General features: G+C 34.6%; 1 protein-coding gene across 1 annotated transcript; it reads left to right on the top strand.

Annotated features, from left to right (window-relative positions):
- Positions 1 to 3,869: 3,869 nt before the first annotated feature.
- Positions 3,870 to 5,857, top strand: LOC126751961 (fork head domain transcription factor slp1). The gene is given in 2 exon segments (XM_050462439.1): positions 3,870 to 4,197; positions 4,199 to 5,857. Coding segments are annotated over 2 exon segments (1,170 nt in total). The 5' UTR covers positions 3,870 to 4,035; the 3' UTR covers positions 5,207 to 5,857.
- Positions 5,858 to 13,510: the final 7,653 nt, after the last annotated feature.

The following is a 13,510-nucleotide window of genomic DNA, read 5'->3' as shown; positions in this document are numbered from 1 at the left end:
ACTGCTTACATTAAATATTTAAACTTCCTTTAGTTTTAAGTATCATCTTAATTCAACCCCATATAATTTTTATATAATTTTCCTTCAATTACAACAATATTTATGCTCGGCGCATATGTTATACATTTGTTGGCGACCTGTCGACACCTTGCAAATCAATCACCTGATCTACAAATATTCCGTTTCTTGGATTCCACAGTGTAGAAAATGGGTTTTTCCCCAACACCATTTCTTACCAGGTAATTTGCACGTGTTCTCCCAACGTCGCCGCCTTTTGTCTTTTACCGTCACCGTAATGACTTTATTAGCGTTTATGCTAGAGTTAAGAATGCGCTCAATTCAAAATGCGCTGCAATTATTAACAGTTATAAGGCAGGGAGACTAACTTTAATCCCAGTCTATACAATGTACACACACAAACATATGTAGGTGCTTTGCCTACAATGGAGTTACGCGCGTATATGAGCGTAATGCCATTGCAATACAAGTATATCGAAAGCAATAACAAAGGTTTTATTTTTGGAAAATTCAATGCAAATATTGCAAGTTTTTGTTGTATATTTACGAATAACTTTCGTTCGAAAGTAAAATATTGCAATGTTAACGTTAACAGCAGTGTTTGTAATAACATAAGTGATTTTGTGTTTGACTCTACTCTTGTGTTGCTGTTAGCATAATCATCTTTGTACTCTTTCGTCCCTCGAGCAAGTGACAAAGAACTTGTTTTCATAACAGTAGTTGTTACTGCCTTCGTTAACAGCGCTCTGTTAATAACAGAAGCTGTTATGTATGATATACCACTTTTGGGGGTGGAAATTTGTTAAGAAGATGTCTATGAGTGAGTTCCAAATGAATAAAAACGAATTGTATTAGATATATGAAGCTTATAAGAGCCCTTAAAGGTGACTTAAAACTTATAAGGACTTCCTTTGCATTAATAATTGAAATTGTATGCTAAATATTTTTTTTGCGTTTAAATCGGATTATTGTCGGAAAATTATTTCAAATATGAAAATGCTTGTGTATATACAAAAATTATAATATTAGAAAAAATATAGAAGAAAAACTTATAGAATGTTTTTTCATTCAACACTGTAAAAAATGCGTTAAAAAGACATTTCGTGTTAGTTGGACATATGAAAAGACTAAATGCATATTACGAAAAGTGATCCATTTCAAGGATGCCTGCTATTTAAAGAAAAAACACAGAAATGAGGAATGCTTTTTATCATTCGAAAGAACATTCTTTGGCGTTTCTTTTTTGAAGATTGTCTGTTTCAAATGTTGACCGCGGCTACGTCTCAGATGGTCCATCCGTTGAGTCCAATTTTCGATGACTCGTTCGAGCATTTCGACTGTTAACTAGCGAATGACACGCGAAATGTTTTGATTGAAGGCCTGAATCGAAGCGGAATTGTCCGCATAGACTTCAACTTTACATATTCCCAAAGGAAAATAGTCTAACGGTGCGATATCACACGATCTTGATGGCCAATCGACCGACCCAAAATGTGAAATTATCTGCTCACCGAAGTGTTCTCAATAAATTTATTGTTTGATGCAATGTGGCGCCCTTCTTTAGGCCGAATATTATCCAATAATGAATGCTGTGTCTCAAGATGGGTGATGGTGTTGCGAGTAGTACGCTCAGTAGGCCGATTATATTGATCAGAAGTTGAGCGAAGCCGCTCGAAATACATACTTCACAGAAAGTTAATTTTCGTAATAAAGTTTAACGATTTGTAAACGTTGTTCACGCGTTAGTCTTTCTATGATGAAAAGCCAAACAATACCAAACATAAATAACATGACAGCTTGCCATGACTCACGTCAAAAAAATCTATTAAAAAAGTAATTCTACTTGGATAACCCGTAATGTTCCTTAATAATAATGTTAATACTTAATTTTTCGATTTTCAAGTCTGTTTCTGACATCTATTCCGTGGAATGGCATACATCGTCTTCTTAATTCCAACCCAAAGATCAGCAGAATTATTGCATTATTCGCCTGATCTTAACTTTTACAATATTCCAGAGGTTTGCTATCAGCAGAATTATTGCATTATTTGTCTGATCTTAACTTTTACAATATTCCAGAGGTTTGCTATCAGCTTAAGATGGAGACTTTGCGCTGGTAATTTCAATACATCAAAATTTTCGGTAGAAAACCAATCCTTCACTGCATGTTTAAAATCATTATCTTTCACAAATATACGATTTACAGACATTGATTCAAATGAAAATAGCTCCATTGTGTGTCTGAGGATGTTTAGGGATGCTGATCCATTCTTTCAGCAACACTGATCAATAGTCCCACTCCATACCATGAAAATGCCTCCACACCAAGAAATTACCTTCACCATGCTTCATCGTTTTCTTGGTGTATTTTGGCTTTAAGGTTAGGCCTTTTGGGCGATGAATAAACGTTTTAACATCGGATCTAATGCGATTTTTGCTTCATTGCTCCATTAATACCAAATGTTTTTGTTCTCTGCCTAGATAATCATAAAATAGTTCAAAAAAATTAAAACTAATGTTAAAAAATACTCAATTTGAAATTGTATTTTCATATTTTTTGAACGGATTGACCCAGTCTAGAATCTTCACAAAGACCTAACTACGACAGTTTACACAGAGAGTAAGGAATTTTTCTCTTTCAAGCCTTCTTAAACATTTACTTGAGTAAATAAAAATAATTTTACATAAACATTTTAACCTAAAATGGCGGCTACTGAGCCAAACTTCCGAATGACCGGTTTTAAAAGAGCCTCGTCATTTTTACATACATACATACATATGTGTGTGTGTATCTATGTACATATATCTGGTTTTATACTTACTTTTCTCTTTAAAACAATAAACTGACAAGTTAAAAACAACAATAAATGACAGCAAAACAATTATAACAACAACAACAAACGTGTTATTGCTATTGCGAAAAAACGCAGAATTGTCCATTTTTGCAAGAAAAAAATCAATTTTCGCTATTTGCCCTTATTTAGCAACTTTAGCTATTTATTTTGACTTCTATTTTGCTGTTCTGCTGTTGTTGCTGCTGTTGTTGTTGCTGCAGTTTGCCCCTTCGTGCGCGCTTGCATGCAAATCAACCCTGTTTGGATTGTTGTAATGGATATTTTGACGCCAAAGCAACAAAGTATACAAAATAGAAAAAAACAAAAACAAATGCGGCAACAACAACATCAACAACAATGTGCGCTGCAGCAGGGCAGCAAAGCGGCCAGCAGAGGCACAGGTAAGCGCGGTGGAATGCAAACAAAATATATTTATATGTACATATAAGGGCATAAAAGTTAGTATATATATACATATATACACACCAAATATATAAATACACACACATTCACACATATGTAAACAAGCGGCAGCAGCAGCATGCTACATGCACTACATACACTCCAAAGTTAATAAATAGCGTTGACTTAGGGGTGGATTTTCACAAAAAAACAACAACAACACTGACATATCGCTCAACACTTGCCTCTCCTGTCACACACACACGCTTAAACATGCTTTCTTACGTGTAATCCTCATGCTACACTGCCTGGTTTCCACAAATGCCGTCTGTGGAACGCGAGTATGGCTGCCGGCACTCTCTCTTTGTTGTTGTTGCACGTTCAAAGGCGGAGTCACTACAGTTAACACAAGTCAATGGAAGATAAATATTGCTGTGTGGTGGCTGACAGCGCACGTATATGTGTGAGTGAGAACGCACGCACACCATCACACATCTTTAATTTGTGGCGCGGCGAATGTTGCATGTGTGTGTGTTTTGTAGTGCGCGCGGGTCGAAGAGAGTGTGACTATAAAAGCCGCGTCAACTGCGGGTGTAGAGTCAGTATTGAGTTTGACTTCGTCTTCAGTAAATGTTTTTACTATTATATTTAGAGCAGTGAACTAGTTTTTCTTGCAAATAAAGAAAGCAAAAACAACAATAAAAACATTTAAAATACACAGTAGTGGCTATAAGAAGAAAGTGAATTTGTAATTTAGTATCAAAAAAATAAAACAGTGAAAATGGTGAAATACTACAACATGGAGCATACAACCAACTTCTCCATCGATGCCATACTCGCCAAGAGCACGACGAAGCCGCTGCCGCTGGTGCAAACCCCAGCGCAAACAAACCAAGCGCTTTATCAGCGCGCTCAACAAGAACAACAACATGCAACAACAACCACAACAACAACCAATCCAACAAAACCAGCAATTGCAACAAAATTCGATGCGCAGTTATCAAACGGAGCAGGCTTACGTGAGTGATGATCTGGCCAGCATCGACAGCTTCGAGACACCGTCGCGCACCTCGACACCCATGAGCAGTGGCGCCGATTCGCTCACCTCCGGTGAAGATAAACTCGACGAAGTCGAGAGTGGTGAAGATTACGAGGAGGAGGATGAGGATAAGGACGCGGACGCAGACGGAAAAACCGACAACAAACACAAAAAACCGACCTACAGCTATAACGCGCTCATCATGATGGCCATACAAGACAGTCCCGAACAGCGTTTAACGTTAAGTGGCATCTATGAATACTTGATAAATCGCTTTCCCTTCTTCACAAAGAATAAGCGCGGCTGGCAAAACTCCATACGCCACAATTTGAGCCTGAACAAATGCTTTACGAAAATTCCGCGCAGCTATGATGATCCCGGCAAAGGCAACTACTGGGTTTTGGACCCCAGCGCCGAAGAGGTTTTCATCGGTGAGACAACCGGCAAATTGCGTCGTAAGAATCCCGGTGCGAGTCGTTCACGTTTGGCTGCCTACCGTCAAGCCATGTTCTCGCCACTAATGAGTCCTTATGGTGCGCCACCAACCATACCCACCGCTTACCACAACGCACAGCCATTTGTTGGCGCTGCCGGTTATATGGGTGCCGCAGCCGCTGCTGCCGCCGCCCTGTACCAACGCATGCCCCCACCGTTGGCAGCAGCCGCCGTCTATCATCAGGCCGCCATGTATGGTGGAGCAGCACAAATGGCAGCCGCCGCCGCCGCAGCAGGCGGCATAGCGCCACCACCAACAACACCAATGACAGCCGCAGCACCACCAACAGGCGCACCTCACTTTCCGTTGGGCTATAATCCGGCGGCTTATGGCGCTATGCCGACGCTACAAGCACCACACATGACCAACGAGCTGTTCCAGCGCATGCAGTTGTTTGGCAAATTCCCCAGCAGCTAAGCAACGCAACACCACACACACACACACACGCGCTGAGCAGGTGGCAGGCAAGTTCATTTTGGCCACCATGTTTCTAGCGGCGGCGGCGTCCAACGCGTTTGGTCGTCGTTCGCACTCCGACGGTCATTCGATTGGGTAGCACAGCGACTGCAGGGCAGTTCAAGCAACGTGAGATGTTAACTAAGTGCCACAGCGGCAATTCAATGTGGGTCTAACAAGGTTTTTACGTGCAACTGGGCGGCGAATAGAGGCCTCCAGTCAATCAGCGGCTGCTTCGTTGAAAATGCGCTTATGGGAGCAAGCTTTCCCAAAGTGTCAAAGATAGTATTCATATGTCTGAGCGAGAATTATAAACAATAACAAAAATGCTTTCAATGTTATGAAAAAAATTATCAAACAAATTATCAAAAAAATGATCAAAGACATTATCAAAATAGTTGTGACCAGCAGTTTTGCATTCAAAAAGTTTTAAACAAAAAATCATAATATTTTAGCAATAGCATAACTTTTGCACTTATGTACAAACAGTAGCAAAAAAGACATGAAATGCAATTAAAAAAAAAAATAAAAAAACATCAAAAAAATTAAAAATATTTTTATTATTTATAATTATAAGAAAATATTTTTTTTATTATGGAAATTTGTAGAAAAGCAAACAGTAGAAAAAATTAGATGAACATCCAAAAAAATTAAAAAATATATAACTAATTTTTATTATTTATTATTATAAGAAACAATTTTTTATATTATGGAAATTAATAGAAAACCAAACAGTAGAAAACAAAACTTGAAATAAAATAAACAAAAATATATTTAAAAAAAAAATTAAAAATATTTTTTATTATTTATGATTATAAGAAATTATTTTTCTATTATGGAGAATTGTGAAATAATAGAAAAATACTTAAAAAAAAACTTGATTTTTTAATATACATTATAGTTGGAAAAAATTCAAGCCTTCACATTTTTGCTAAAATTTCAAAATCTTATTGCCTGAGAGCCCGTCTTGGTGTATTGCTATAGATTTTTATTTTCCAACAGACAGAAATGAGAAGTCCTGTTTAAATCAACTAAATCCTCCGTTCTGATTGTTTTTATGCCATACTTGTTGCGTTTAACTCTTCTTCTTCACGCAGCAATTTTAGAAAATTTCGTGTATCGGGTAAGTTCCTTCGAAAAACTAAAGTAAAGCACGGTTTATGAAAATTTAGTTCGCATTGAGAGCGACATCTAAATGAGTGTTGTTGTTAGACGCTGCACTTGCTTATTAGAATGCATCGAGGCAATTCGCTCTCAAAAAGGTGTCCAAATATAGAATTATCTTAAAAGACTCAAGGCTTTTTAATCGAATGCCCTGATTTCTGTGATCAATATTCTACTATTTAGAGAAGCCGGGAAAACGATATTGTGTGATTCAGACAATCCGTAAGAGCGAAGGATTTTTCTCGTCTTCTATCCTCTGCTCTTACGAATTGTCTACATCACACTTCAATTCAAATCTATGCTGTGCCTTGATCTGTGAGGATCAGAATACTTATGAAACTTGCCTTTTTATTATAAGAATTGTTCTTGGATACAAATCTGCCAGTTTTCAACAAACCTACGCTTAAAATAATCGCAGTTTGATCATTCTTAATCACTAACCGATTTCTCAGAAGGTTATATAACACATATCATAGCCTAAAATGAAAAGAAATGCAAATGCAACATCATTTTTCATAAAAATTTCTTCCCAGCGAGCATTCTTCTTAGATCTGAGAACAGGAAATAGTCGCTAGGGGCCAGTCCTGGAAAATACGGTATATGTGGCAGCAATTCGAAGCCCAATTCATTGATTTTTGTTATAGTTTTCTAAACTTGTGACACGGTGCATTGTGTTGCTTAAACAACACTTTCTTTTTCTTGAAGCGCGGCTGTTTTTCGACGGTTTCGAAAATGTTCCATCAAATTTGTACTTTGAGTGTATTATGGCTGGAATTTTTAAGTAGAATGTTAAAGAAGATTTTGAATATATAGCCATAGACAGCCATGAATCTCCAATCAGGATAAATCTGGCAGTTCAAATAAAAAAACTGAGGAAGGCAGAAACCTCTGAGTGTGATATTAGCTCTTATGGTTTTATCAACATTGGTGATATACTATATGTAACATCAATATCAATGTACCGATCAAATCATGGGTGCTGAGTTGATGTTCTATGTGTAACTTACTTCGAAACGCCAATAGCTCATTTCGATTAACAGATTTTCAGCGATTCGTTCATGTTTAACTTAACTTAATAACTTTTTATCAGAGGTTAGGTTGAAAAATATTTGTTTAATTCATAAATTGCGCGGAAAGTTGTTGTGTTTTGAAGATAGAGGCACAAAAGCCAGCTATTATTAGCTTAGAGCCCAGAGAGCGAATTGTCTCGCGACTTCTCTCTGAGAAACAACAAAGAAGCAGCATAAATAAAAACAATTTTAGTTCTTTTATTCAAAAAAATGTTCTAAATTTATCCCTTGCATCAATAGATATTATGATTAGTAGCTAAATATAGCTTTTATGCCCTTTCATCTATTATTGTTTAAGAATAGCCACCGTAATAACTGCGAACCAGTTTCAAAATCTTTCCAAAAAAGGCTGACACCTTTTCACACGTTCTTTCTCTTTTTGTTACTTTCTTTAAAAAATTACGTGTTAGAAGTTTTATTTCTTTATGCTTTGCATTTTACTTCCATTGTAATTTAAATCTCATATTCATTTTTCAACACCATTGATTTTTTCGTCCTAACACCTCATAATTCCACGATTTGTCAGCTTATTTGTGAGCAAGGCCTAACTTTTTTCTTCTTTTTTATTCCAAATGTTTTATTACGAGTGGTGTTGTATTCTTTTTCATTTTATTTCGTTGTTGTTGTTTTATATTTCGATTAATGTTGTTGTTATAATTTCATTTTATTTGGTACTTTTTTATTTTTTGTTGTATTTTTTACTATTTCTGCTGTATTTGTATATTTTTGTTGTTGTAATTTTTATAAAATTTTGTTGTTGTATTTTTATTCTTGCCGTAACATGTTCATTTCTTGTGTTTTTTAGTTTTGTTGTTGTAATATTTTATTTTTTCCATTTTGGTTGTTGTAATTACTATTAGTTCTTGTTGTGATTTTTTGTTGTTGTGCTTTTTCACAATTTTTTATTACTTCTGTATTCTGATTTTTTCTTGTTGTATTTTTATTTTATTTTTGTTGTTGTAATTTTTATATATTATTTTTGCTTTTGTAATTTTTTATTTTATTTTTGTTGTTGTATTTCTTTCTTTTACCTTTATTTTGACTTCAATTCTTCTTTTCTTTAATTGTTCTGATCTTTGACAAATCTCCACATTATCCCACATTCACGGCTTTTGATCCTCCACCGCCAGTCAAGACAACGCGCCGCGGCTCAACTTGGCTCGCACGCTGCCCAATTGAACCCGATTTGCTTGTAAATGACTTAATTACGTGTTGAATCAAAATTTATGTACACAACAACAACAACATCACCGGTAAATGTGTGTGTGTGCCGCCGCGTGGTGCTGGTTTACGTGGGATCAGCCGAAGGCAACAAGTTGATGGGTCAATCTGTACAAATAATAGAAACAACAAAAAACAGTCATAACGATCGACAATATGTTTAGTGACAAGTCCAGCTGTGAGGGTTAGCTGGACATAGAAAATAGCTGACATAGAAACAACAACAATAAAGTGGCGAGAGAAATCTTAGAGTATTATAGAATAAAATAAAAAAAAAAAATAAAAAAAAGACAAACAAGATGTTTAGAAGACAAATTATGTAAAAAAAATTACAAAAACAATGACAACAATTTAAATAGGCATTTGTTGTTGATGTCGGCATATTCGTTGGATATGTTTACAATATTTTTTTTTTTATTATTTTTCTAAATTTCCCTCACTTCTGTTTAGCGCTAGCGAGTGAGCCAACGCACGCCACAGGAGCCACAGGTACCAGCCCGGCAATGTGGTGACTGCTCGAGTCCACAGTGCGGCCTGCGCGTCCTCCTTGGCTTTTGTCAGCATTTTCGTGCCTGTGAAGGTCTGTGCACCGCTTGTTGTATTACACCACAGTCGGTTGCAAGCGTATTTAGCACCACCTTATTTTTTAATTCTTTCTTCTACGATTTAAAAGACCGCGTGAAAGGTGAAAAATGAGCCGCTTTGCGCCTGTGAAGACGGCTGACAACAACAGCGCGCGTTCGGCCGCGTTTAAACGCGAGCGCGGGGGCGTTATTTGGACCGCCGTAAAAAACGCTGAACAATGCTAAAAATTCAGCGAAATCGGTTAGGCTTCTCTAGGCAACGACCGCTGAGCGTCTTTGCATGTCTGCAGTGGCAAGTTGCCTATTTTCTCATGTTGTTGTTGTTGTTGTATCTGACTGTTTTATTAAATACATATATGGGATGTGCTATGTACATACATACATACATATGTGATCCCGAACCCAATCGTTCTGAAATCTGTGCCTCAACAGCAGCGCAAAGTGTAACAGGAGCCTCACTGACTCTCTCTCCCGTGCACTCTCTAGCTAACTGGCGTTGCGTCGCGATGACAATGAGGCGGCAAAACGCTTTGATCAGCAAGCGTTCTTTTAGCAGTCAGCTAGCGCGTCACGCTGCCCTTACTTGCTGGCATTTGCGTTGTTTTTGTTTTCGTTTTTTTTTGGTTTTTGTTTTTGTAAGGAGTTGAGAAACTTCAAAAGCGCAGACAAAAAAGTGTGGAAAACATGTGGAAAAGGGCAGTAACTGTGAAGTTGAGAAAAAAACACGACATTAAGCAACAACAAAAATATAGAAACCTATAATAAGTAGTTGTACACACACACATACAAACATTCATTAAAACTCATAATAGCGTCAACAGCAATATTAACAAGCCGGTGCATTAAGCCAGTGCATCACAACAACAAGCTTGTTACAACAACAAATGCACTCACTACAACAACAAATGCATTTATTACAACAAAAATGCGCTTATCGCTTGCTCTTCAGCAGCAGCCACTGTTTTGCTGAGCGTCTATTGCTTGACATTCAGTCTTGGTATTCTAGTCAAACGGGGTTTTATTCCCCCAAACCAATTGTCCTCTTAATGAGCTCCATTAAATGGAGCAAATCGCTAATAAATGTTGTTGTTAATGTTCGAACTTCATAAATTATCGAAAGTTTGTAAAGAAATTCTAAAGAGTTGACGAAAAGATCGAAAGCAAAGTACAATAAGCTGGTCCAACTTAGTGGGCTCAACAGTTCATAAAACCCTTTTTCATTTAGTCAAATAAATAAGAGATTTAACGCGCTGTTTGTGCCCAATGGCAGCGCCTTTATTTTGTTATTTGAATAGGGTGCCACTTTGGTTGGTCGAAGTGAATAGCGCGAGGCTGTGAACCGGGTTCCAATGTTATTAAAATTTTAGAAAAAAAAAAAGAAATATTCGTTTATTTATAAATTTTTTTTTGAAATATGTTTTTTTCTAAAATAATCATTTATTTATAAAAAATTATTTTTTTTAAATAATATTTTTTTTTTCTTAAATTATTAATTTCTCGTTAAAATATTCATTTATTTATAAAAATTGTCTTTTCTACTTAAAGAAATATTTTTTTGTATTTTTTAATTTTAATTTTTTTTATTAAAATATATATTTCTTTACAAACATTTTCTCTTTTACTTAGAATAAATAATTTTTTAAATATATTTCTCATAAATTATATTTTTTATTTCACTTTTCGTTAAAATATTCATTTATTTATAAAAATTGTAGTATTGTAAGTATTTTTTTTAAATTATTTTCATTATAAATTTTTTGTATGTAAATTTTTTTTAAATTATATTTTTCCAAAAAAAAAAATCATTTATTTATAAAAATTTTCTTTTCTACTTAAAAAACTATTTTTTTAAATGTATAAAAAATAAAAATTTTATAAAAATATTCATTTACCATATTTATAAAAATTTTCTGTTTTACAACAAAAACAATTTTTTCAAAAACTTTTTTTATAAATATTTTTAAAAATATATTTTTTAATTATATTCTTTGTGAAAATATTAATTTCTTTTCTACTTAAAAAAATATTTCTTTTAATTGTATAAATAATATTAATTTATTTATAATTTTTTTTTTCTGCTTAAAATTGTTTTTTTTAATATTTTTCTTAAATTATATTTTTTGTTAAAATGTTCATTTATTTATAAAAATTTTCTTTTTACTTAAATAAATATTTTTTTAAAAACATTTTTCTTAAATTATTATTTTTTCGTTAAAATATTCATTTATTTATAAAAATGTTCTCTTCTACTTAATAAAAAATATATTTTTTGCATGTTTCTTCTAATTTATTTTACCATAAAAATTTAAAATTGCAAATTTTCAAAATTTTTTTGAAATTTCATTTCGTATTTTTTCTTCGTTAAATTAAATAAATCCAAAACGAACAAGTATCGCCAAAATAAAATATACATAAGTACATATGTATATGTACATATATCATATGGAATAAAATTCACTAGATCATATATTTTTAATTCATATTTCACTCTCTGCATTTTTTCAGCAGACTTTGTGATTTTCTTTTATTTTTGTAATATTGATTTCTGTCTCCACTTCGCTTGTCCCTCTCTCTCAATCTAGCGTTCACTCCCCCTCTCTCTCGTCCTGCTTAAATATCATTTCGTACATTCAGTAAAAAGATGCAAGAGAATATTATACAAACGCACATTTGCTAAAAGCAGAAAAGAAAATATTATGCGCATACTTTCTTTGGAATCGCCAAATCCATATTCGCTAATCCACCGTGTCCATACATTCATCTTGCAGCGTCCATTTCTTGAACAACAAATTGATTTGCAGCCTAATCCTTCAAAATCAGAGCAAGGTCATCATTGAAACGCCTGAAAGTAATAAAAAAGTAAGGCTGTAAATGTTTTGTGAGGTGCTACGTCGGTTGTAGCGGCGGCAAGAAAGGACGAGATGTCTTTTGACTTTTACCTGCCAGACATGAGGAGTTAATAGTTGGGGGACACAAGTTGAGGAAACGGAGAGTCGCTTCGTTTATATACCAAAATAATATACTAAAATAATAGTTTATGGCATGGAAATGCAGGAACGGCATATACTTGTACGAGTATAGTAAGACTATTATACTATATCGTTTCTTTCCATTTTTCGTGCTCAGAGGAAGTTAGCTAATAGTAGTTGCTCCAAGATCTTATCAGTTTGTTATATTGTTTGAATATCTGATTATAAATGACTCCTCATTGGTTTAAAAAAAAAGTTTGTTGATGAGAATATCAACCATTTTGATTTGGATTCTTGAAGTGTAAAGCTGAATTTGACACTTCCTATATATGTAGTATACACATAAATGATCAGCATGATGTACTGAGACGATTAAGCCATGCCCGTCTGTATGATAGTATATAAGTACACGAACTAGTACCTTAGTATTTATATATCGATATGAAATTTTACACAAGTATTTCTCTTCCCAAGAAGCTGCTTATTTGTCGGAACTGCTGATATCGGACCACTATACATACAGCTACTATACATACTTATCGATCAAAATCAAGTCCTTGTACTTGTACTTATGTATATGGAAAACTTCTTCATTTGACGAAATATCTTCATGAAATTTGGCATGCAATATTATCAAAAGCAATAGTGATATCTCCGTAGAAAATGTTCAGATCGCACCACTATAGCATATAGCTGCCATACAAACTGAACGATCAAATTTAAGTGCTTGTATTGAAAACTTTTTCATTTGAGGATATATCACCATAAAATTTGACAGAAGCCATAGCTGAAAGCAATAGTGCAACCTCTGAACAAATTTTCCTGATCGGACCACTATAGCATATAGCTGCCATACAAACTTATCGATCAAAATAAATTTCTTTTATGGGAAACTTCTTAGTTTGACGAGATATCTTCACAAAATTTGGCAAGGGCTATTGTTAAAGATAGTACAATAATCTCTGAAGAAATTGTTTAGATCGTAAAACGTTTGCATATAGCTACCATACAAACTGAACGATCCGAATCAAGTGCTTGTAAGGAAAACTTTTTCATTTGACGAGATATCTTCACGAAATATGACATAGTTTTTTTCCTAATCTAATAGTGATATAGAAAGTGTTCAGATCGGACCATTATAGCATATTGCTGCCATACAAACTAACCTATCAAGTGCTTGTAAGGGATTTTTTGTATTTGGTGCCACCAAAGTTAACCATTTTTTTCTTGATTCTAATAGCTTTTTACTTTGACAAA

The sequence above is a fragment of the Bactrocera neohumeralis genome, chromosome 3 (assembly GCF_024586455.1).
Source record: "Bactrocera neohumeralis isolate Rockhampton chromosome 3, APGP_CSIRO_Bneo_wtdbg2-racon-allhic-juicebox.fasta_v2, whole genome shotgun sequence".
Lineage (NCBI taxonomy): Eukaryota > Metazoa > Arthropoda > Insecta > Diptera > Tephritidae > Bactrocera > Bactrocera neohumeralis.
The sequence above is the reverse complement of the archived record's forward strand: the minus strand, read 5'-3'. Positions and strand labels throughout refer to the sequence as shown.